This window comes from Saccopteryx leptura, chromosome 1 (assembly GCF_036850995.1).
Source record: "Saccopteryx leptura isolate mSacLep1 chromosome 1, mSacLep1_pri_phased_curated, whole genome shotgun sequence".
NCBI lineage: Eukaryota > Metazoa > Chordata > Mammalia > Chiroptera > Emballonuridae > Saccopteryx > Saccopteryx leptura.
Genome location: NC_089503.1, coordinates 14,998,729 through 15,023,501, shown reverse-complemented (window position 1 = coordinate 15,023,501; position 24,773 = coordinate 14,998,729). Strand labels below are relative to the sequence as shown.

At 52.1% G+C, this 24,773-nt stretch overlaps 1 protein-coding gene and 1 long non-coding RNA gene across 5 annotated transcripts in view; one reads left to right on the top strand and one right to left on the bottom strand.

The window, feature by feature from the left end:
* Nucleotides 1-15,049, bottom strand: part of SLC43A1 (solute carrier family 43 member 1) — a 22,375-nt gene extending 7,326 nt beyond the window's left edge. Inside the window, exons 1-8 of one of the 4 annotated variants that reach the window (XM_066361539.1) lie at nucleotides 14,757-15,049; nucleotides 13,258-13,424; nucleotides 6,508-6,685; nucleotides 6,337-6,392; nucleotides 6,129-6,205; nucleotides 3,665-3,757; nucleotides 1,870-2,003; nucleotides 694-869 (exon numbers count right to left, since the gene is read on the bottom strand). In XM_066361539.1, the coding sequence (XP_066217636.1) occupies nucleotides 694-869; nucleotides 1,870-2,003; nucleotides 3,665-3,757; nucleotides 6,129-6,205; nucleotides 6,337-6,392; nucleotides 6,508-6,685; nucleotides 13,258-13,411 (868 nt within the window). In that variant the 5' untranslated portion in view covers nucleotides 13,412-13,424; nucleotides 14,757-15,049. Of the gene's footprint in view, nucleotides 1-693; nucleotides 870-1,869; nucleotides 2,004-3,664; nucleotides 3,758-6,128; nucleotides 6,206-6,336; nucleotides 6,393-6,507; nucleotides 6,731-13,257; nucleotides 13,425-13,969; nucleotides 13,991-14,094; nucleotides 14,192-14,756 lie in introns of those variants that run through there. The other 3 variants (XM_066361535.1, XM_066361537.1, XM_066361538.1) reach the window with 3 other exon arrangements.
* Nucleotides 14,464-24,773, top strand: LOC136390076 (uncharacterized). Its single transcript, XR_010748585.1, has 4 exons — nucleotides 14,464-14,653; nucleotides 16,165-16,231; nucleotides 19,938-20,112; nucleotides 23,542-24,773. It is a non-coding gene; the product is annotated as an uncharacterized lncRNA (long non-coding RNA).

The following is a 24,773-nucleotide window of genomic DNA, read 5'->3' as shown; positions in this document are numbered from 1 at the left end:
GGGAGGACCAGTGGGGTGCCACCCTCCTAACTGCACGGCATTCTGCATTTTACAAAGGGCTTCATTCAATCCTCACAACTAACTTCCCTATGAGATGGGTGTTATTAGCCCTAGTTTAAGAGATGAGGAAAGCGAGAGCAGGATTAACGGATCTACCCAAGTGACAGGACGTGTAACTGGGAAGCAAGACTCAAACTCCCATCTCCTGAATCCAAAGGATCTCAGAGCTGACACCTTGGGAAGTGGCCCAGGCAGAAAGCGGGGTTGCGACTCCTCCTGCAGCCAGCAGGGGGAACCAGCCAGACAGGTGTTAGCGGGCCCAGTGCACCTGATGCAAGAGGCTCAGAGGTTGCAGGGGAGCCCTGATGAAACCAGTTTCCCCACAGGAGCAGGTGGAGACGCTGCCCCATCCTCTCTCCCTCATCCTCTCTCCCTCATCCCAGGACTCCAGCAGAGTAGCCCTGAATCCGAACTTCCCAGAGTCCTCTGAGTTCTGATTCTCGCCCCCCGCCCCCATTCTATAAATGGAGATTGCCCACCTACATCAGGTGCTGTGAGAACTGAAGAGAGGAAAGATGAGCCCTTGGGAGTGAGTGCTCACTAAGCGTGAGGACCCGCCTTCCCCGGTCGCCAAGGATGGTACCCCTTTGGCCAGCACGGGCATGCCCCCGATGAGCTTGACCAGACACTCACTCTCACGAGGCTTTTCTGTGGTGCCACGAATGTCCTGGGAGGAGATGTACATGTCATCCGCCTCCACACTGGGGGCCCTCTGGCTCAGCCGCTGGCCCACGACGGTCACATGGGTGTAGAAGCGGTCACCTGTCACCTTGTGATCCAGGGCCAGCCCAGTGAGCTTGATCTTCTTCCTGCCGGCAGCCAGGCCGGAGCCAGTGGGAAACAGCCCCACAGAGCCCACCCTCAACAGCTCGCCTCTAGGGGGCTGTCCCCGTCATCCCCATGGTGCTGAGCACCCCTTTGGCCAGCACGGGCATGCCCCCGACGAGCTGCCTCGCACAGGGTTCCCATCTGACTCCCTCAGAGCCCAGCCCAGGGACCGGCTTAGTGCCCAGTAAATGAAGGGTGGATGAGTCGTTCTCCACTGGAACTATTGCCATGAAGGGTGCACTAAGAACTCAGACTGGAGCCAGAGAGCCAGGTTCACGCCCCCTTTCAAAGGCATGACCTTAGGAAAGTCACTTTGTTCCCTGTGACTTTGCTTTAATGGAGTTATTGACAATCCACGTCATAGGGCTGTCTGAGGATGGTATGAGGGCTAAGTACAGTACTGGGCACACAGGAGACATCCAGTAAATACCAGCTGTTTGACAGGCATCCTCTGTGCTTGCTTGTGGAGCATCTGTCTCTCTCTCTCTCTCTCTATATATATATATATATATATATCACACACACACACACACACACACACACACACACACACACACCTGTTCCCTGCTGAACTGACAGGGAGTTTGGAAAAAGCTGGGTATTCAAGCTGTCCCACATAGGGTGATGTGTTCAATTCCTTTGTATCCCCCTTCTGGGTCCACATGGCTATTGGCTATTGCTGGGGTCCCTCCTACTCTGACCCTGTCCTCCAAACCCAGAAAGGACAGTAATAATAATAATAACAGCCACCATGTTTCAACCAGCTGTTACGTGCCAGGCTTATTCCAAACACCCACAAGTGTGCAGGATCAGGCCCATGGTAAAGAGGAAGAGGCAGAGCTCAGAGAGCGCAGGTGATTTGCAAATCCAGTCTCCCTGACCCAGAAGCTCATTCAAATCCATCACACCACCACCCCTCCGATGCCCCCGCTGCAGGGGAGTGGCCCCCCTGTCCCCTGCACCCGCCACAAAGCCACTCACGTGTAACGGCCTTCCTCAGGAGCGGGAAAGGCTTCGCTCGGCCAGTTGAGAGCACAGTTCAGAAAGATGAGGCAAGCCAGGCCCGACCAGGTGAACATGATGACCATGAAGGGAACCCCGGCATCGTAGATCAGCTGTGGGAGCGGGGGGGCAGACCCATGAGGACGCCGCGCAGCCCACGGCCCCCTCTCCCAGCACGAGGGAGCACCCAGGCCTCGGAGAAGGGCTCTTCTCCCCCGTTCTTCGTGTCCAGTTTGGAGAGGAGGAAACCAGGCCGAGAAGGTAAGAGTCAGCCCTAGGAGCACCCCCCTCTTTCGCTGTTTCCCCCCAGAGTGGGGTGAAGTAGTTCCCACAAGGCGCTGAGGTCGCTGGCCGCAGCTCAGAATGTCTTTGAAATTGCAATGATTATCTTAAAGAGACACACAACTTTTGCCTATGACTCCATACATGTTTGTTTTGCACAAAAATGTCATTATTTTATGTACAAAAGAGGAGAATTAAGGCTCTAGGTTTCCCAGGCCTACCCGTGTTTACCTGGACCCCTCCTGGCCTGCTCCCCAGGGGAAAGACAAACCCAAGCTGACAAGCCTTATCTCACCTTTCACAGGCTCCCAGGTGCTGAGACTCAGGGCAGAGGGAAGTGCAGAAAGCGCTCCGCCCAAGCTCTCCTAACCCAGGACAAGGCGGTTCTGAACTGATTGGGACTCTGTGCCCACACGTCCGCCCCTCTACTGGGGAAGCCAAGTATGTGGGACGGTGTCACTCCTCTTGTCCTCCCAGCCACATTCTGCCTGGGGTGACGGACGTCCACGCTCCCCTCAGGGTCCTGCTCAGAGCTCCAGGGCTGCCCAGGAAAACTGCTCGTGCTGGGGCTTCCTTGGGCCCTGGGGCCCTTTATTCCCCGAGGACAGGACAGTGCTTCAAAGAGCCACATCCCAAATGAGTGGCAGTAAGATCTGGCTCCTCAAACCCCACTCCCTCAGTTGAAGGGAAGGAGAAACACCACCTTTTGTGCTTGCTGCTACCTGACCCACTGGCTGCCACCCCACCAACTGCACACTCCTCTGGGGACACTGGGCAAGTGCCTTCTAAACTAACAAATTAACTGCCCAGGGTGGAATGGGAGAGGCAAATTGTGGCCCACTTGAAAGGGCATTTTGTTACCATTTGATATCAGAGGAAGAAGCGAGGACTTAAGCTTACCCAGAACTAGAACTCAGGCCTTGTGGCTCTAGGTCCACCTCGCTGGCCTGTCTAGGATCTGGCCTGGCATGGACTTGCTTTGTGTCCTTGAACCTAAGTCACCCAGCCTCTCCAGGGCAGGGGAAGGAGATGTGGTTGGGAAGATTGGGTGAGCCCAGAGAACCAGGAGCCTTCAATGCATGTTGACAGGTTAAACTTGATTCTGAAGGCAAAGAAAAGTCGGTGTATGAGTGAGTTCTCCATCTAAGATCATACTGTAAATCATGTGAATAACAGATGGGAGAGGAGAATGATCAGAGGCAAGGAGGCCAGCTGAGAAAGCTTGTCCTGGCCCAGGAGAGAGGAGGGAAGTCTGGACCTGGACAGCGGTAAAGGGAAAAAAGAGAGAAATCAGACCCACTGGGCAGCAACAGTGCCGGGGCTCCTCCCATGATGCCTCAGTGCTTTTCCCAGAAGTGGTGGGAACTGACCTCTGACTGGCTGGAACTGGGCCACCAGACACTAGCTGCTGCATGCCTAGCCCCACCCAATTCTTGTGTCAAGGGAAAAAGAAAACACAGTGACCACCTGTCCCCCCCGGGCAGTTCCAAACCTTGATTCCTGGGAATGTGATGGCAGAAGAGGCATAGGAACCAATCATGAGGGCCATGACAGTGGAGCGCAGATTCCCAAACATGTTGGGCAGCTGAGGGAAGAGGACAGTGCCAGTGAGCGGGGAAGGGGGTGGGACCCTGACACCCGCCCAGGCCTCCCCATTCCCAGCACCATTCCCAGCACCGCCTGAGAACCTTGAAAGCATCCAACCCAGCATCCTCACAATGGACTCCAAGAACACTAGCCCCATGAGATGCCACAGGAGAGTTCTAAGGCAAATCAATGTTGGAAACTACTCTCACCCTCTCGTACAGACTCCCAAGGCACGTCAGCATCTCCAAGGCTCCCAAAAGCACTCTCAAAGAGAAATGTGGTCAATTTTATTTAGCCCCAGGTTTTCCCAAGTTAGTTGCTTGTGGCGCCCCTTTATCTTGTGATGCCTCTTAATAACCCATGAAATGTGTAGGGAACACTGATCTACCTTATAAGGTATAGAAATGTCAAATCATTATGTTGTACACCTGAAACTATATAATACAATATTGTATGTCAACTGTAAGTAGAAAATAATTAAAAAAAAAAAAAAAAAAGAAACACTGATCTAGTCCAACTCCTTTGACAGATGAGAAAATTGAGGCCCAAGAAGGGAAAGAAATATACTCAAGTTCACAGAGCACATTAATGACTTTCTCCCGCAGTCAGCTATTCTCGTCCTCTTCATTCCAGACTCCAACCAAGGCTGTGACCATGGCTGGTTCTGTAACAAGATGATGCCCCTTAACCTTCCCGGTAGCCCCAAAGGCCCCAGTCCAGTTTCTGCTGAGCCAGGGCAAGTCATGGGACCGGCTACGGGGGTGAGGGTGGCACTGAGGGAGGCCAGGTGCCCAGGAGAGGTGGCTCTCACGTGCACAGCACTCCCACCAGTGGAGAATTAACTGATTGTATGTTCTGCTCACTGGCCTGAGCCAGGCCCTCAGGGCAGGGGAAAGCAAAGTCATGCCGCCCTCTGTGTACACCCCACCACCTCTGGCTCCACCATCCTCCCCAAGTCAATAGATCCCTTAGCCAGAAAGGGTCTTCAGAGGCTTGAACCCTCTCTACTGAGGGGAAAACCAAAGTCCAGAAGAGAACTTCAAACAGCTCTGGAAAGGAAGGTGGATAAACACAGAGAATTGAGTCTCCCACCAATCTTCACGTAGCTAGGAAAAGGGTGTGGGTTCAGGCTGACCCCAAGTCGAGGCAGGTTTCCCTGGCACCTGTATCTGCAAGGCACGCTGCCAAGTCCGCCAGGCAAAGTGCCAGGACCGAGAAGGGCCAGGTCCCGAGCGGCGCCCCTCTACCCCGCCCCCAATGCAAGGATCCCAGGGCGCAGTCTCCACCCAGCACCGCGTAAGGCCAGCCCCTGCTAACCCTGGGAGGACAGGCTGGGCAGCACTGGACTGGATGTCCTAGCTGGGATCCATCCTGGCGGGATCCGAGCTAGCGCAGAGCCCGGGGGCGGGGCCAGGTGGGGCGGGGTCGGCGCCGGGCCCTGCTATTGGCTGGAGATTACTGGGGCGGGGCGCTGGGCTGTCCGCAGACAGAGCCCCCTGGACCTGTCCCCTAGGCAAGGACAGGGTCCAAGGTTAGGTTCCCCGCCACCCCGAGGTGCGCGGGACAGGGGAGAAAGGATTTAGGGTTCTGAGCCAAGATGCACAGCGTGGAGAAGGGGCTGCGGAGCAGGGAGTGGAGGAAGGGATTTGCTCCCTTAGAGAGTTGTGAAATGTCCCGAGCTGGAATGAAGGCCTGGGGTGACGTTAGGCCAAAAACACCCAGTTTGGTGGTCAGGCAGCCTTCATCTGAGATAAACAGCCAGTTCCAGCCAGAAACCACTTCCCTGCCACACACTCATAAGCCTTGAACCCTTATACATAAACATGTACACTTAAAGTAGCACGCAAAACATGCACACGCGTCAGAGGTCAAGCCATGTGATAAAGCCGTTTTTGTTGGTCAAGTATGATCAAGTGTTGGCAGATTCATACATTTCAATCAAATACACGCACAAATACGTGTGCCTTCTCATGGCCTTTCCCGTGAACAGCACAAGTACATAATGAAGCAAACACATACTGTCCCCAGCTGTCCCCTCCCTGTCACTATCACATTACCCAGTGTTATTTTCTTTCCAGCACTTAGAACTACAGACATAATTTATTACTTTACTTGTGTTGGGGCTTGCCTGTCCCCCCCCCCCCCCACACACACACACACACCCAGTGCAAACTCCAGGAAGGTGAGTTCAGTTCTGTTTGTGGTGTGGTCCCAGAGCCTAGAACAGAGCTCAACAGACAGTTGGGCTTGGGACACATGCGTCCATTTGATCGGCACCCATTGGCCCCCTCTCCACTCTCACCTTCACTCACTCCTACCCCCACCCACTCTGGGTGCCCTGCTGCCAAGCCAGAGCCTGTCATACTCACTGTGAGTGAAGAGAACGTTAGGCAGATGCCACCAAAGCCATTCAGGGACAGCGCCAGGAATATCAATGGAGACAGAACTGGGAAGGGGAGAGGGGTGAATGAGGGCATTTGGGAGCTGTGGGAGGTCAAGGGCAGAAGCCGGGGTAAACATCCACCTTCATCCCACTCATTCTTTTCTCATGGGGGCAGGAGAGGCCAGACCTCTCACCTTTGGTGTCCCAAGAGGCCAGGGCCATGAGGGTGCAGGATGCAGCAAAGCTGGCACTGTGGAGATTGGGGAGCAGGTGGGGGGTTTGACTGTGAACACTGGGAGCTCCCCTCCCCCTGCAGCACCAGTCCCTGCCCTCCAGCTCCCCAGGGACTGGCCAGGCCAGCTCACCTGCCAACCAGCCGTGTGGGCCGGGGACCAAAGCGGTCCATGAGGATCCCCAGAGGCAGGGTGGTGGCGCTGAGCACAAAGGAGCCGATGGTGAAGCCCAGGTTGAGCATCTTTTCCTGATGTTCACAGCGGGGCCACCAGAGCTGTCCATCCTGGGTGGTGTTAGTGGTGTTCTCAGCTGAGGAGGGGGAAGGGAGGGCTCAGCACAGAACAGCAGGAGCAGCTGGGTGTAGGAGAGAGCAGCCTGGAGTCAGGGGTTCTGGGCTCAAATCCCGTGCCTCTTATTTACCACCAGCCAGGTGACTTTGGGGGTGGCCTAGAGTCATATCCGCTCTGGTGGGGAAGGTGCTCGATAAATGGCAGCCACTAGTATCTTACCCAGGGGGAGCCATACACCTGATCAGAGGCCTCAACTAGCTCAAACACGGTCATGGACATCAAAGAATTTACCCAGTTGTAAGATGCACTCAATGTCCAAGCTTAGGGTGTACAGACCCCCAACAGGAAGCACCCTTGAATCTGGGGACAAAGTCAGATTTAGCAGATGTATAAAGCTTAGCTGATGTAACAAGAATGCTCTTAAAAGTTAGAGGAACTTTTCCTCATAAATGCTATTCTGAGAAAAATAATCGCTATTAGTTATAGAATACTCAACTATGTTCTAGGCATTGTTCTCAACAGTCACCCAATTAGCTCACAACAGACCCAAGAGTCAGATAAAAAAGTACCTTCATTCTCCAGATGATAAAATTTAGGTGCAGAATTAGAACCATGGCACTGCCCTCCAATACCCTTTAGAAGTTCATCTAAAGGACTTGACCTCCAGGTAAACTACCAATTTGGAGCTGTGACAAGTTAATGAAAAAGGCTTGTGGTGGGGGAAGGAGGGTGATTTCACTTCACTCAGTGCTCAGTGAGCCATGAGGAGGCGGCTCCCCTACTTGTTACTTAGGCATCGTTACCAAGGGCAAACTCAGGGTGCACCTTGGTGGAGGCCAGACAGACCAGGGTCTGAACTCCCACCACCACCCTTACTAGCTGTGCAGCCTGAGACAAGTAACTCTCTCTATTTGAGCCTCAGGCCCCTGGCCTGTAAAAGGGAGTAGAAAATGCATAACCCACAGGCTCCTTGGGACATTCAGTTGGATAAGGTGAACAGAGACCGATGCACGGGGCTGGCCCCGAGAGGATGCTCCTGAAATAGCTGATGGAGGGGAGATGATGCCCGCCCCTACCCCCGGGAGGGTCACGATGTGGTCACCCTCTTCTCTGGGTGCTGAGGATCCCAAAGCAAATAAGACAGGAAGCTCTCAGCTCCCATGGGGCTTATATTAGCTAATAGCCAAGCAGATGCTGATCTAAAGAGTGACAGGTGCGTGCCTGACCAGGCGGTGGCGCAGTGGATAGAGTGTCGGACTGGGATGAGGAGAAGAGTGACAGGTGCTGTGGCAGGAGGATGTGACACTGCCTGGGTGACGGGGGCAGGGGTGGGGGGAGTACCTGCTCTCAGTGCTGACAATGACCCCTGACTTCAGATATTTGAAGGGCTTGCAGGTGGCAGAAAAGTGAAGTGATCTGCGTGTTAAAATAAGAAAGAACATAAAGAATTTTCAGGTCACCTGACCGGGCAGTGATGCAGTGGATAGTGTGTCAGCCTGGGATGCTGAAGACCCAGGTTCGAAACCCCGAGATTGCCAGCTTGAGAGCAGGCTCATCTGACTTGAGGGGAGCATTGCCAGCTTGAGTACGGGATCGTAGACAGGACCCCACATTGGCTTGAAGCCCAAGGTCGCTGGCTTGAGTCCAAAGTTGCTGGCTTGAGCAAGGGGTCACTGCCTCGGCTGTAGCCCCCACACCCCAAGACACGGCACGTATGAGAAGGCAATTGATGAACAAGTAAGGTGCTGCAACTGTGAGTTGATGCTTCTCATCTCTTTCCTTTCCTGTCTTTCTGTCCCTGTCTGTTTCTCTCTCACATGTGCTAAAAAACAAACAAACAAACAAAAATTTCCGATCATGAGTGCTGGCCAACCAGGTGAGGAAGCCCTTGGACTATGGGGGTTTCCCACTGGTAGGTGCCAGCTGCTGAAGAAGCTAGGGAGGGTGCCCCTGAAGAAGCTAGGGAGGGTGCCCCTGAAGAAGCTAGGGAGGGTGCCCCTGAAGAAGCAGCTGAGAGTTTTGACCACAGCCTTTGGGGTTCAGGCTGAACTCAGAATTTAGTGATCTGTATAACTGCTGCTCATTTCTCCAGCAAGTTTGTCTGGGCCTGTTTATTCAATCTACACTCACTTATTGGACATCTACTGTAGGACAGGCACTCCACTGAGACAGTGGGTAAGGCAGGAAGACATGCAAAGGTAAGATAGGCTAGAAACAGCAAATGGCCTCGCATAAGGTTTGCTTGGCCTGGAAATTTTAATTGGCTGCCAGTTTAAAATTGGGAGTTGTCATATAAAAATCCAGAAGTCTGGTTTCTCTGTAAGAAGTCAGAAGATCTGGCCACTGCAGGGGCTGAGTGAGGCCACCCCTTTTCACCAGGGTTTGTCCTCTCTAAGTCACCCAAATCTTCACTTTATCTTTAGCTTTCAGACATTAGCCATCTTACACCTGCCCGGATATGCCAATTATTTTTTTAAAATTTTATTTATTCATTTTAAGAATAAATAGAAGAGAGAGAAGGGAGGAGGAGTAGAAAGCATCAGTTCCAACACGTGCCTTGACCAGGCAAGCCCAGGGTTTCGAACCGGCGACCTCAGTGTTCCAGAGTGACGCTTTATCCACTGCGCCACCACAGGCCAGGCTGATTTGCCAATTATTAACTGGCTGGCCTCTGTTGGCATTTTAGTTTGCAGCTTCTGAACTGTACACTGTCCTGCTCCTAAGTCTTTGATGATCAAAAGACACTCCCCTCTCAGGAACAGTCCCATCAGCTCTAAATTAACACTGACTTTGTGCCAGGCTTTTCCTGTAGCATCTCACTTAATCCTCACAACAACTGGAAGAAGTGAATACATGTGAGTATATGATCCTCGTTTTATAGATAATGAGGCTCCGAGAAGTCAGGCAGCTCCAGCCTCACAGCTTCTTACAGGCAGGCTCAGGTTCAAAGTCAAGACAACCTCCAGAGCCAAAGCCGCGCACCACAGGACCTCTCTCTCCAGAGGACGGCAGCTTAGCTGGTTTGCCAGGCTGAAGCGCCTGCTGCCAACTAAGCCGTCCTTCTGCTGGTGCAGAATTCCAGCCCTGCAGCTTGCAAATAGCTCCAGGTCAATTAATGCATTTGTTTCTCTGGTTTATCGATAAGCCTCTGTGAGTCTGACTAACAGGAGCTAGTTCCTGAGACCTGATCACTCTGAGAGGTTGGAGAAAGCCCGACTTCTGAAGCAAGAGGGAAGCAGGCCAAGATGCAAAGACCTCTGAGACCTCTATCCATGTCAAGACAACAGAAGAGGTCTTTGAAATCCAACCCAACTGCCCCACTTTTTCTAGACAAGTCAAGTGAGGCAGGGAGCCGGAGAGGGAAAACATACTTGTTCAGTTAGTGATGGAGATTGGCTTAGAAGCCAGGGGAAACAGTGTTTCCCGAAGGGGAAGGAAAGCACACATCCACACAAAACCTTACACACGAACGGGAGCATTCTTTAGAAAAAGCCAAACGGTGAAAACAACCCACGTGACCATCAACTGATAAAGAGATAAACAGAACGTGGTAGATCCATACAGTGGAGCATTAGTCACAAGAGGAAGAAACCAAGTCCTGACACCTGCTACAACATAGGTGAACCCTGAAAAGACTGTGCCCAGGGAAGAAAAGCCTGTCACCAAAGACCCCAGACCCATAGTATAAGATGCCATTTATACGAAATGCTCAAAATAGGCAAATCATTTCTGTGGCATAGGAAGTATGACCTATGACAGACCGATGACAGGAAGTAGAGGAGCGAGGGACTACTGCCTGGGGGCGGAGTGGGAGGAGGACAGCGGTACCGCTACTGGGCACAGGGTTACCTTCCGGGGTAAAGGAAGTGGTCTAAAACTGATGGTGGCGATGCTTGCGCAAACCACTCAATTGTATACTTTATGTTTGCTTGTTGTTTTTCCTTTCTTTGCAAGCAGTAAGGACGTTTGTTCAACTGCAACTATTTTTTCAAAGACCATTTCTTTATTTTTAATAGGTTTTTTTAAACTTTACTTTTCCATTTTTCAATTACAGTTGACACAATATGATACTAGTTTCAGGTGTACACCATAGTAGTAATTAGACATTTCTTTTTTTTTTTTTTTTTTTTTTTTTTATTCATTTTAGAGAGGATAGGGAGAGACAGACAGAGAGAGAGAAGAGAGACAGAGAGAGAAGGGGGGAGGAGCTGGAAGCATCAACTCCCATATGTGCCTTGACCAGGCAAGCCCAGGGTTTCAAACCGGCGACCTCAGCATTTCCAGGTAACGCTTTATCCACTGCGCCACCACAGGTCAGGCTAGACATTTCTATACCTTACGAAGCGACCACCTGCTAAGTCTAGCACCCTATAACACCATGCACAGTTATTACAATAATAGTGACTATAGTTCCTGGGCTGTACTTTCCATCCCCACAGCTCTTATTAAATTGTATACTTTAAATGAGTGGAGTGTAAGATATTTGATGTATATCTTACTAAAGTTCTTATCCATATTTTTAAAAAACTCAGGTAGAAGGACAGGCAGCAAAAGAGAAGCAGGAGTTTTAAGGCTGATGGGAATATTCTATTTTAAATATTGATTATGGTGATGGTTCCTGAGGTATAAAACTTTGTCAAACCTGGAAACGCTGAGGTTGCCGGTTCAAAATCCTGGGCTGGCCTGGTCAAGGCACATATGGGAGTTGATGCTTTCTGCTCCTCCCCTCTTCTCTCTCTCTCTCTCTCTCTCCCCCCCCTATAATGAATAAATAAAATCTTTAAAAAAAAATTTAAAAAAAAACTTTGTCAAATCTCATCAAAATATGTGATGTGAAATCATCTTCACTAAAGTTGATTTATATAAAAAGGTGGAGAGGGCAGGAAGAATTACTGGATTGGCAGCGGCCGTCAAGGCCACAAGGACAAGTCCTCTCCTCTCCAGGGTAAACAACTCCGGGGGGACCTGGCTCCCCATCTCTGTTTGCAAAAAAAACAAAACAAAAACAAAAACAAAAACCCAGCTCCCTGCCTGGTTCTCTCAGCCCGCTCTTCCTGACCCAACTGGCCTCCCCAGGCAGGAGGCCAACTCTAATCTCCACCTCCTCCAGCCCCCTGGCCCTGTAACTGGGGCCACCCCTTGATGCCACCTGCTGCTTCCTCTGATAACCATGAGAGTGGCAGAACGGGTGCTGCCCAGAGCAGAGATCAAGACCTCCCCAGCACCACCGCCGAGGCCTCAGCTTTCTCCCACAGCCGAGGCAGGTGCCCAAACTGACTGGAGTTGAGAGGCCACGGAAAGCCAAAAAGAAACCAACACGTATCAAGACCATCGACTCTCTCAGCACCCCATAGGATAAATATTATTATTCTTCCCATTGTGCAGACCAGGCAGTTAAAGTTGGATGTTTTAAGGAATTCACAGATGTTACTCAGATGGTAAAAGTGGTAGAAGCTGGAATTCAAACCCAAACTGGTCTTCCTCCAAGAGCCTGTTCTACAATATGGAGGCTGGAGGAAGAGAACGAGGGGAAGGGCCAGACCCCACATCCACCCAGGTCCTTAGGCAGAGCTTGTTGGCACAGTTCTACTCAGAAAAGGAACATGATGCCTGACTGGTGGTGGCACAGTGGGCAGAGCATCAACTGGGTATGTTAAGGTCCCTGGTTCAAAACCCCAAGGTCACCAACTTGAACGACCTTTGAGCAACCCTTGAGCATGGAATCATCAAAGTGATCCCAAGGTTGCTGGCTGAGCCCCAGGTCGCTGGCTTGAGCAAGCGGTCACTGGCTCTGGCTGGAGCCCCCTGGTAAAGACATGTATGAAAAGCAACCAATGAACATCTAAGGTAAAGCAACTACGAGTTGATGCTTCTCATTTCATCTCTCTCTCTAAAAAAAAAAAAAAAAGAAAAGGAAGATGCCCTTGGGGGGGGGCCAGATGGACACAATTACACGTTATTGGTTAAATACAGGTTAGATTATGTATTATCTTAGAAACGGAATGTTAGAATTCCCACTCTCTCACTGGGGATCAAACAAAGTCAAGGTTATTCAAATGGAAAATGGGAACCATTTACAATGGCTGGCCTAGAGGAAATAAGGCTATTATTAACTTTGTACAAATGGACAATTTGAAGACCTAGGGGCTCAAAGGTCCTGAAAAAGGAGTGCAGGCCCTTTCCTGTCAATCCACTCTACAGTCTTTCCTGTGCCTTACTTAGCCTTACAATAGCCCTAGTCAGAAATCCCTGACCAGTTGCTGTAGCACTTCCCCTTCTGGAAGTCTCCATCTTGCCCTAGACCTGAGGCTGCTAGAGGCTTAGAACTCTGTCAGTCAGTCCGAGGGTCTGGATGCCCAAGCGGATACCAGCACTCAGTGAGAACCGGATTAAATAAACCAGGTAGGGTGAGCAGAGTGCTGCTCATTCTGAAGAGGTCAAGAAGTGGGTTGTCCAACTTCCTGCCCAGTGCTCCAATTTAAGCAGCCCTGCTTTCTCTCCACTCAGCCACCTGTGTGGACACTTCTCCAGTGTCCACCATCCCTCTCTGCTGCCCCTCTCCCAGCGTGAATGGCCCCTTCTCGGGCATACCTGGGCACAGGCTGGAATAGAAGCCCTCGCTCTGGAGCATGATCAGCAGGGAGGCCCAGCCCAGGAGCACCGCAGAGAAGAAGAGATTCTCCAGCACAGCCGTGCTGGCCATCCACCAGCGCCTCTGGTACGCCTGCTGCAGCGTGGGGGCCATGCTGGCCGCGAGCCTACACAGGAACAGAGCACTGAGTGAAGGGCCCCCAAGCGGCCCCTGGCAAGGGTCCTGCATCATCGTGGTGCCTCCTGAGACCGCCCCTAGAACCAGCCCACGAGGGGGCTTTCATGAAGGTCCCACAGATCCCTGAGCTTTCCAGAGGGTGCCGCCGAGCTGGCTCTGGGCGCGCCAGCAGTGCCAGGGGCGCACGCGGAACTGCGCACCCGCCACAGCACTATCAAGAAAGGTCCTGTCAGCCCGCAATAGCTTGCTGGCGCACTGCCAGGCTCTTCCACGTAGAACAGGACGCGCAGAGCCCGGCTTCTAGGGGCCAAACCCATACTTTTCCCAAGTCCCCAAAGGTCAGCAAGGGGCACAGGCGCACTTTGAAGCCACTGCTGGCCAGTATCCGGCCTCTCGTGCTAGGCAAGACCCCCAGAAGCAAGCGGGAGGAGGAAGGGGAAGTCTAAAGCTGACCTAAGACACCCCCCTTCCTGTATCCCCTATAAGACCGCTCCTCTCTCCTCTGGGGCCGAGAGACAGCTAGCCTTCCCTTACTCCGCACGCGGAGAGGCGACCCGTGTCTCTACAGTCTCTCGATCCAAGGCAACAGCTGCCACGTGGACCAAGACCTAGGGCAGGCCCACTTGTGCCCCCGGCGTTTCGGGGCGCCCCTCACTCACTCCCTCGGGTGCGGAGCACCACGGAGCGCGCCTTGAAGCCCGACCTCCCGCTCCAGCCCAGGGAGGGGGCTCGGCTCCGGCAGGAAGTCCGGCGGCTGCTGACTTTATAAGGGCAGTGGTGGCTGATGGGCTGGCGGGCGGGCGGGTGTGTTTACCAGAGGGAGGGAAAGAGCCCGGGCTCCCCCCGCGCGGTCGCGGCTGCCACCGCGGGAGGAGATGGGACTCGCGCGGCGCGGGGGTGGGGAACGACCGGGGCGAAAGGGGGGGAGTGAGACCAATGAAAGCGGAGAGAAGCGGGACACGGAAGGGCAAGGGGACGGGGTGGGGGGGAGAAAGGACGAGGCGCTCCTCCGGGGATCAGTACTCTGATCCGAGAAATAGGACTCCGGGTTCAGGGGCTCCCGCAGGTCCGTCCAACCCCCAAGAGAGTTGCTCTGAACCAAGGAAGCGCGGCCAGAGGGGCCCAGAGGAAGAGGGGAGTAGGAGGGGGCAGAGTAAAGGGGAAGGCGGGACGCGCTTGGAGAGACAGGACAGGGCGTCACGGGACCCAAGGGCTCAGGTAACGGGTTTTCTTGGAGAGCCTGGGAGTGTCGGTGGCAGCCGGCCCCGATGGCTCTCAGCGGACGCGCAGCCAGGGACCCCGACTCCCACCAGCTGCTCACCTCGGGTCAGGGGTAGACGCCCCTCCTGCAGCCGCGGATGCCTCCGGAAACGCAGAACCTCGGCGGCGTGTCCGCACTCTCAGCGTCCGTGTCCGCCGGGCCCTGCCCTGCCCAGCGCCGGCGCCCGGCACTTTGCGCGCGAGGTCCTCGCGGCTCCGGAGGTTCAGCCTGACAACTTGTTGTGTTAGCCTCCGCTGCCGTATCGGAACAAGTCCCCAGGGAACCCTCGGAGCGAAACCGGTCCACGAAGCAGGACAAGGACCAGCAGATCTACGGAGTTGATACTTGTATTTAAACCGTCCGGGGCTGCACCCTGGGGTAGGGGCGGGGGCTCCCTTCCCTTCCCCTCCTCCGAGGTCGAGTTTCAAACACACGTGACTCGCGCTCTGGTTCCCGGCACACGCGCCAGCACCTAAAATTTCCACCGTCACCTCCTCCTCTCTTCCTCGGCCCCCTCCCCTCCAGACCAATCAGGCAGCGCCCTCTCTATCCTTGGTCAAAACAACTAGAGATTTGGCTGCCGCCGACAGATCGCGATGCAGGGCAGGGTTGGGTGAGGTTTACAATGGTGCAGTTGAAAGTATTGTTTTTCAAGAGGCAGATTGACACAGGTTTCTTAGAGTTAGATAGAGGTCTGATTTTGGAAACTGACTGGCCTGAGTTACCTTGGGCAACTTGCTTTACCTCACTGAGCCTCAGTTTCCTCCTCTGTAAATTCAAATAACAACATAGTAGTACTTGCCTACCTGTGGGGGGGCAAGTTATGGTACAGGTAAAATGCTCAGCACAGTGCTTGGTATCAATTAGTGTAAGAAATGTTCATTGTCACTGCTGCTGTCATAGTTTTTTCAGAAGGCCTTGTGACAGGATGCTTCCAGACATTTATCAACTGATGGATCCCTAATAAAGTTCTCAACTTCCTGGGCCTGTTGCCTCGCCTGTAAAAGGCGAGGTATCGCTATTTGCATAGGGGTGTGGATTGATGAGATGACAAAAGCAAATCAATAAAGAGGTGAGTTTAACAGTGTGATGAAAGCAATATTGGTGATAGCCACAAAGCTCTGTGGACAGGTGAGCAGCTGCCCAGGACATTCCAAGAAGACACCAGACAAGCGGGCATCTGTAAACAGCTGGCAAGGGTCCTGCATCATCGTGGTGCCTCCTGAGACTCCTCCTGGGCCACCAAGCCAAGAGAGTAACTGAGATAGGCTGAGTGGCTACTATACACTAGACACTTTCCAAACATAAAGTATTGGTAAATCCTGCAAACATCATGGTCTTGTTTAAACCTCGCAACTTTTCACAGATGGAGAAGACCAGCAGCTGGCAGGGGGAGCACAGTGGGTGGAAGCAGGATGCAAACTGAGACCTGTCTGGCTTTTACATGTGGCCCTTTCTATTCCTGCAGGCTGGAGGATGGCAAGAGCCAAGGCAGTGGAAAAGGCACAAGGAGTTCTCTCTGGCAAGAGCACATGGTCAGGCTCTGATGGTTTGACTTTTTTTTTTTTAATTGAGGGGCAGGGAGGCCAAGAGAGAGATTCTCACATGTACCCCCAGACCAGAATCCACCCAGCAAGCCCCCTACAGTGGGATGCTCTGCCCATCTGCCCCACCCCCACCCCACCCCTGCTCATTGCTCAGCTATTTCAGTTCAGCACCGGGGCCAACTTGCTCCAACCATTGGAGCCATGGCTGCAGGAGAAGAAGAGAGGAAGAAAAGGGGGAGGGGTGGAGAAGCAAATAGTCACTTCTCCTATGTGCTCTGACTAGGAATTGAACCCGGGACTTCCACATGCCAGGCCAACACTCTACCGTTGAGCCAACCAGCCAGAGCCCTAATGGTTTCACTTCTTAAAATTCATTACTAGCTCCCAGAACTTCCAGATCAAGGTCCAACTCAGCTTAGCACTTAGAATAAGAGTTCTAACCCAAGATGGTCACAGATCCCTTTGTGAATACCATGAGATACTATGCATCCACTCCCTATGAAAAGGCATGTGTGAACCTGAGCACACGCACACACATACACATCTCCCTTCAGATATCAGGGTGATTGTGGACACTTACCATGGGCTCCGGGGGTCCATGGATCCCCAGGGCTGTAGTGCTTGACTTTCTTCAACTCCCATTTCAGTGTTTCCCCCTTGTGGAATGCCAGCCCCTTGAGGGCAAAGGCCTGGCCGGTTGTGTTCACTGCTGTATCTCTAGCACCTACAACAGCACTTGGCCACTAAGAGGCACTCAGTAAGCACCTATGGCATGAAGTGTGAAGCCACCCGGTTTCACACCTCCTTGCCTTTGCACCTGTTCCTTCTTGTGAGGATGACAGAGTCCCTCCATTTCTAAGGTACTCATCCTTCACAACTCACCTCAGGTTTGACCTCTTTCTGGAATCTGTCTGATCTCTTAGACTGGCTTAGAGACCCTGTCCTCTTACTCCTCCCAAACATTAATCTCCACTGAAGCCCTCACACTGATCTAGAATGATCAATCAATTTACTTGCCTGCCTCCTTCCCCATGAGATGTAAATCTCTTGGGGGTAGGAACCACATCGTAGGTGGTTTATAAAGCTATCTGAGGACATTATATGTCACAAGCCCATGCTAAACATTTGTTGAATAAATAAAACGGAGTGGCAGGGAGTGGGGCTGAAGAGGCAGGCTAAAGTCAGTTTGGAATGACCTCTGCGAGGCCAAGGACTTCCAATATTGTGAGATAGGTGACCGGCAAATCTTGGGTTTTGTTTTCTTTGGGCTTTGTTTTTTTGTTGTTGTTGTTTTTTTTGTTTTGTTTTGTTTTGTATTTTTCTGAAGCTGGAAATGGGGAGAGACAGTCAGACAGACTCCCGCATGCGCCCGACGGGGATCCACCCGGCACGCCCACCAGGGGGCGACGCTCTGCCCACCAGGGGGTGACGCTCTGCCCACCAGGGGGCGATGCTCTGCCCCTCCGGGGCATCGCTCTGCTGTGACCAGAGCCACTCTAGCGCCTGGGGCAGAGGCCAAGGAGCCATCCCCAGCGCCCGGGCCATCTTTGCTCCAATGGAGCCTCGGCTGCGGGAGGGGAAGAGAGAGACAGAGAGGAAGGAGAGGGGGAGGGGTGGAGAAGCAGATGGGCGCTTCTCCTGTGTGCCCTGGTCGGGAATCGAACCCGGGACTTCTACACGCCAGGCCGACACTCTACCACTGAGCCAACCGGCCAGGGCCTTGGCTTTGTTTTTTTAAGGAAAGGGGTAGATACGGTCAGGTTTGTGTATTTAATGAACAGCAGAGGATACATTGGAAAGGGGAGACTCTGATCCTGACACCACCCAGAGTTAGAGTAGGACAGTGTTATCACACTGGATCTCCTGCAGGCTCCTGGCTCAAAGCCGCCTCCCAGCTGAGTGGACAGGAGTACTGCCTCAGGAGTGACACTGGCAGGGCCCTGGTCCTGCTCTGCAGCTGACTAGGCAAGCAATTCTTCCCAAGTCACTGATTCCAGAGCCTCACTCATCTTGTCTGTAAAGTGCCAAAAATAATATTAAATTGGGTTCCTGGACCTAATTCCAATGTTGGGGAGGGGGGGAGTGGCAGGGAGTTCCCACACCAACAGACAGTTCTGACACCAGCAGCGTATCTGAGCATTCAACTCAATTCTGACATTATCTACCCAGAGATAACATCAGACTTCACAGGTTAAGGGTTCAGTCCTACAAGACTGCACCTCACTCCAAACACACAGATGTGGCTATAAGCCCAGGCTCTCTGTTTCTGACCAACCTGCTACGGATTGGAGGCTCCAATAGTCCCCTCCAACTCCGAATGCCAATCACAGGTCCAGGTTTTCACCTGCACTTCTAACCCGACTGGCTATAAATCAGAGGTTTCCCCCCACCCCTTGGGTTCGATTAATTGCTAGAATGGTCTACAGAATTTAGAGAAATGTGTTACACTGTGGATCACTAGTTTATTGTAAAAGCATATAACTCAGGAGCAGCCAGATGGAAGAGATGCCTCGGGTAAGGTAGAGAGAAAAGGGCATGGAACTTCCACGCCTCTCCAGGCCCGCTTCTTCCCCAAACCCCGTCCACTTGAGGCTTTATGGAGGTCTCATTACATAGAAATGCTTGATTAGATCACTGGCCATAGGCAATTGATTCCACCACCCCCACCCCCACCCCCACCCCGCTCCCCTTGAAGTCACAGGTCAGAGCAGGAAGGGGGATGGGACTGAAGACTCCAACCCTCTAACCACTTGGTTGGTTCTCCTGATAACCAGTCCCCATCCTTCGGTGCTTCCAAAAGTCACCTCCTTCACATAACAGGAAACTTACCATTCTCAACACTTAGGAAATTCTTAGGATTTGGGGAGCTGTGAGCCAGGAACTGGGAGTGAAGACCAACTATATCTGAGAAATATATTTTGATCCTCTGAATGACCACATATATATTTCTTACAATATCTCAAAAAGTAGCCAGTTTACTATGTAAGAAATTATTTATTCAGTCTAACAAATAGTTATTATATATCTCAGCATGAGGAAGATAAATAGAATGGACACACTGCTTTGAAAACATCTGGCAGTTCCTCGGATAAACATTGAGCTACCATTCTGACCCAGCAATGCCACTCCTTTGTAAATACTGGGGAGAATGGAGAGCATACAGCAACACAAAAAACGTTGACATAGGCCCTGGCCAGTTGGCTCAGGGGTAGAGTGTTGGCCCAGCATGTGGAAGTCCCAGGTTCGATTCCTAGTCAGGGCACACAGGAGAAGCGCCCATCTGCTTCTCCACCCTTCCCTCTCTCTCCTCTCTCTCTCTCTCTCTCTCTCTCTATCTCTCTCTCTCTCTCTTCCCCTCCTGCAGCCATGGCTCCATTGGAGCAAAGTTGGCCTGGGTGCTGAGGATGGCTCCATGGCCTCCGCCTCAGGTGCTAGAATGGCTCCAGTTGCAGTGGAGCAACGCCCCAGATGGGCAGAGCATTGCCTTAGGTGGGCATGCTGGGTGGATCCCGGTCAGGCACATGCGGGAGTCTGTCTGCCGCCCCCCTCTTCTCACTTCAGAAAAATACAAAAAAAAAAACAACAAAAAAAAATCGACATAAATATTCATAGCTGCATTATTCAGTCCATTAACTGATGGATAAATACAATGTGTGTACGCTAATACACAATATATCATTTGTTCATAAAAAAGAGTGAAGTACCGATACAAGTTACCGATTCAAAGATGAACCTTGAAAACATTATGCTCGGTGAAAAAAGCTGGACACAAAAACTCCACACACTGCACGTTGGTACTACGTGAAATGCCCAGAATATACAGGTACATTAGACCAGCAGTTGCCAGGAACTGGGGAAGGAGAAAATGGGTAAGTGTTGTTAGTGGGTATGGGGGTTTTTCTAGGGGTAATGAGATATTGTGCAATTGGATGGTGGTGATGGTTAAACAACTTGGTGAATATACTAAAATCCATTGACTTTTACACTTTGAAAGAGTGAGTTTTATGATATGTGAATTATATCTCAATTTTAAAAAATGTTCAATACTTTTGCATGTGTTCGGCACTAGGGATTCGATGGTGAATAAGACATAGATGCATGAGAGTCTGTCTCTCTGTCTCCCTGCTTCTCACTTCAGAAAAATACAAAAAGAAAAATAACAAAAAAAAAAAAAAATCAAAAGATGGCCTTGATTGGTTGGTTTAGTGGTAGAGCATCAGCCCAGCATGTGGAAGTCCCGGGTTCAATTCCCAGTCATGGCACACAGGAGAAGCACCCATCTGTTTCTCCACCCTTCCCCCTCTCCTTCCTCTCTCTCTCTTCCCCTCCCGCAGCCAAGGCTCTATTGGAGCAAAGTTGGCCTGGGCGCTGAGGGCGGCTCCATGGCCTCCGCCTCAGGCACTACAATGGCTCTGGCCACAACAGAGCAACGCCCCAGATGGGCAGAGCATCGCCCCCTGGTGGGCATGCCAGGTGGATCTTGGTCGGTCGGGCACATGCAGGAGTCTGTCTCTTTGCCTCCCCGCTTCTCACTTCAGGAATAAAAAAGGTAAATAAAGACATAGACGCTACCCTCAGAGAACATGAAGTCCATGGGAGAGAGGCTTAGATGAGTCAAGCAGTCCCCTATGAAGTGTGGCTGCACCTAGAGGAAGTGCCATGGAGGAGACGGGTACAGCGCCATGAGAACTACCATGGAGAGGGGCGACCTAGCCTGAAGGTCCGGGAGGAGTCCGTACGGGTGCTGCTTGCACTAAGATCTGGAGAGAGTTCATCAGTCAGATTTATCAACCCCCCGTGGCACGTGTAGAGGTCCTCCCACAGGAGAATGCCCGAGACATCAGGAAACCAGCACACAGAATGGGGGCTGGGGGACTGTGAGTTTGCAGCTCAAAAAGCAGATACAGCCCCATCATGTTGGATCTTCTGAGGCAATAAGAAGTGCTCAGTAATGGCCAAAATGACCTTTCTCCTTCCTGACTCGCTCCTCCTCCATTGGTGCCTATGCCGGTAAAAGCACCACCCTCCACCCAGTTGCTGAAACCACAAAGCTGGAGTTATTCCAGGCTTTACTCGCAGCCTCACCTTTCACATCCAACCTGCGTCTCCTATTGTTAAAGACCTCTGTCTCCATCTACTGCTGCTCCCCAAGCCCAGGTCGTAATCAGCTCCCATCTGGATTCCTGCAACCTTTTCCACCTGCCCTTCCCACCTGTGCACACAATCGCCTCCCACCCCATCCAGCATCCAGGCTGACCCATCCTGGGAAGCCAGATGATCAGGCCACCCCCCTTGAAAGCTTCCAGTGACCGTTGGGAAAATGTACAAACTCCCAACAATGCCCAAGTCTGTCAGGGCTTCACCTACTGTCCCCAGCCTCCCTCTGGCCTCTGGCCTCTCTGTGACTTTGCCGTGGTGACCCCCTTTTGCCCACTAGTACTCCATGTTCTCTCCTACCTGCATTTCCTCCTGGGCATGGAACATTCCGTTGCACTGGCCTATCTGACCTTTCAGATTTGGCTTAATGGTTACTTCCTTAGGGAAAGCTCCCTGCCTGGCTCCAGCAACATAGTATTCCTTGCAGTGTGACCTATGTGACGTCTGAATTTCTCTTCGATAAACCGCATCACATGTGTCTCCTCTGATGGCCGGTATGGCTCGGAGGGCTGGGACCTGTACCTACCTTCCTCATCACTGTCCTCCTGCAACTCGACACAGACCCCGCCACTCTCCACGCCCACTGCCCAGCAAACTCCTACTCACCCTTCCAAGTCCCACTCCCCCGGGACGTTCGGGGGGACAGCCTTTGCTGAGCACCCGCACCTGGGGCACATCCCTTCACAGCCCCAGCTTCCCGGATATCCCTATTGCACTTAGCACAGCTGTACACGCCACTGACTTTAAACCCTCTCCCCCTGTAGACCTACTATCTTGTTCCTCCTCGCCCAGCACCGAACACAATGCCCATCGCAAGACTCCTGTCAGACCACAGGCATTCTTATAAAAATCCCTAAAATTACACACAAAATCCTATGTGCATATATATATATATTTTTTTTTATTATTATTCATTTTAGAGAGGAGAGAGAAAGGGAGAGAGAGAGAGAGAGAGGGAGAGAGAGAGAGAAGGTGGGGAGGAGCTGGAAGCATCAACTTCCATATGTGCCTTGACCAGGCAAGCCCAGGGTTTCGAACCGGCGACCTCAGCATTTCCAGGTCGACGCTTTATCCACTGCGCCACCACAGGTCAGGCCTCTTTTTTTTTTTTTTTTTTTTTTAACTTTTTTTTGTGTGTGACAGAGACAGAGAGAGGCAGACAGGGACAGACAGGCAGGCAGAGAGATGAGAAGCATCAACTCTTCATTGCAGCACCTTAGTTGTTCATTGATTGCTTTGTCATATGTGCCTTGACTGGGGGGCTACAGCAGACCAAGTGACCCCTTGCTCAAGCCAGCGACCTTGAGCTTGAACTAGTGAGCCCTGCTCAAACCAGATGAGCCCACACTCAAACTGGCAACCTCGGGTTTTGAGCCTGGATCCTCTGCATCCCAGTCCGATGCTCTATCCACTGCGCCACCACCTGCTCAGGCCATATACATTTTTCTAAAAAACAGTCCATAGCTTTTGTTGAAGTTTCAAGTGTCTAAGACCTGAACGAAGTTAAGAACCTCTCCCTAGGAGCGGAGGCAGCCCACCCTTCCTTCAAAACAGCACGGCCAATCTAGACTTCTACTAGAATATCATCCCCACTAGAATATGAGTTCCCAGAGGGCAAGGATCTTTATCTGTTTTGTGCATTCATGTGTCCCAAATGCCTGGAATTGTGCCTGGTCCATTTTTGGTGTAGGTGTAGAATGACCCGTCTCGGACAACTGTAACATCTGTGAGAACCTTGCGTGTATTGGTTACTTATTGCTGCATAACAAATTACCCCAAAAATGTCATTGTTTAACACTTATTATCTTAGATTCTCTAGTCAGGAGTCAGGATGCAGCTTCGGTGGGTTCCCTGCTTCAGGGTCTCTCACAAGGCTGCAGGTGTCCGCCCGGGCTGTGGTCGCCTGAAAGCTGGACTGGAGGACGGTCAGCTTCTGAGCTCACTCGTGTGGCTGTGGGCAGGGTTCCGTTCCTCGCTGGCTGGAGCCTGCCCTCCGCGCCTGTCCATGTGGGCCTCTTCACGGGGCAGCTCTCCAGACGGTAGCTTGCTCCATCAAAGCAAGCGAGAGAGAGAGAGAGAGACAGAGAGAGAGAGAGAGCGCTAACAAGGCAGCCATCACAACCTCTGTGCTTTAACCTCAGAAGTGGCACCCACCACCTTTGCTGTGCTGTGAGCAGCAGGCGGGATGCGAAGGGCGTCCTAGAGGAGGCCTACAACACGTTTTCTCAGAGAGCACCCAGCCCATCCGAGCACCCAGAGCCGGAGGCGCAGACCAGACGCCTGCGGGTCGAGCCGACGACGTGGGAAGAACTTGGCAGTGGGTGGTCTGGGGCAGCCAAGCCTCTGCCCATCCGCCAGCGGACTGCAACCAAGGAGGAATGTAGGCTGACTTGGCAGGTCTACATTTTCAGAAGAAGCCGAAGTTCAGATTTGTGTGCGACGTGTCCAGATTTTTAAAGCTGTGATAATCTGGCATAAAACACATCTGCGAACTAGATTTTGACTCTTCTCTACGGCACAAAGAACCTAAGCCACTCGAATGCCCTCAGCCTGTGTCCCGTCTCCCCTACAGCACCCGCTCCGACCCCTCACACTCACTCACTGAGGGCAGGGGTCTCGCTAGTTCACTTTGAGCACTTTCTATACTCCTCTGTATGTAACTGGCCAACAATAGATACTGTCGAGTGAAACAGGAAATCGCTGTTTCTTCGAGGGGGTCTCCCCCCCAATCCTAGAGGGCTGGTTAACAGTGAGCTCTGGTGTCTGAATAAGTTGTAAGGCAAGCTCTGCTACTTGCTTGCTGTGTAACCTTCAGCAAGTTACCAACTTTTCAGCCTCGGCTGCTTCTATAAAATAATAATAATCGGACCTGCATCACAGCTGTCATAAGGATTAACTGTAATAAATACAGTGATTAGCACACTGCAGCAACTCAGTAGCTGTTCTTACGCCCATCATCCCCCTCTTCTCGCTGGCTCCCTGGCCCAGCTCCCGATTCCATAAAACCATTTCCACCGCTATCCCCCTGGCTGGCCGCTAGAGGGAGCCTCTGAAGTGTTCACTGCCTGGCTTTACATCCTTCAACAGTTTGCTGATCCACTTAGTAGGAGAAAATCCGAACTCTTTCACAGCTCACCGGGCTCTCCTGGACCTGCGCCTGCCCAGCCTTGGAGTCTCGTCTCTCACCACCACCTCCCTGCACACTCAGCACCCCAGGAGGAACACCCAAGCTTTGTTTCCCAAGCCCTGCGTGCGTTCTGCCACTTCAAAGCGAATGTGAGCCTCTCCCCAACTACTGCCCCTTCTAGATGTTCCAACTACGCGCTGGGGGAATTTCTGAGGTTCCTCGCTAAACCTGAAGGCAGGTCCGATA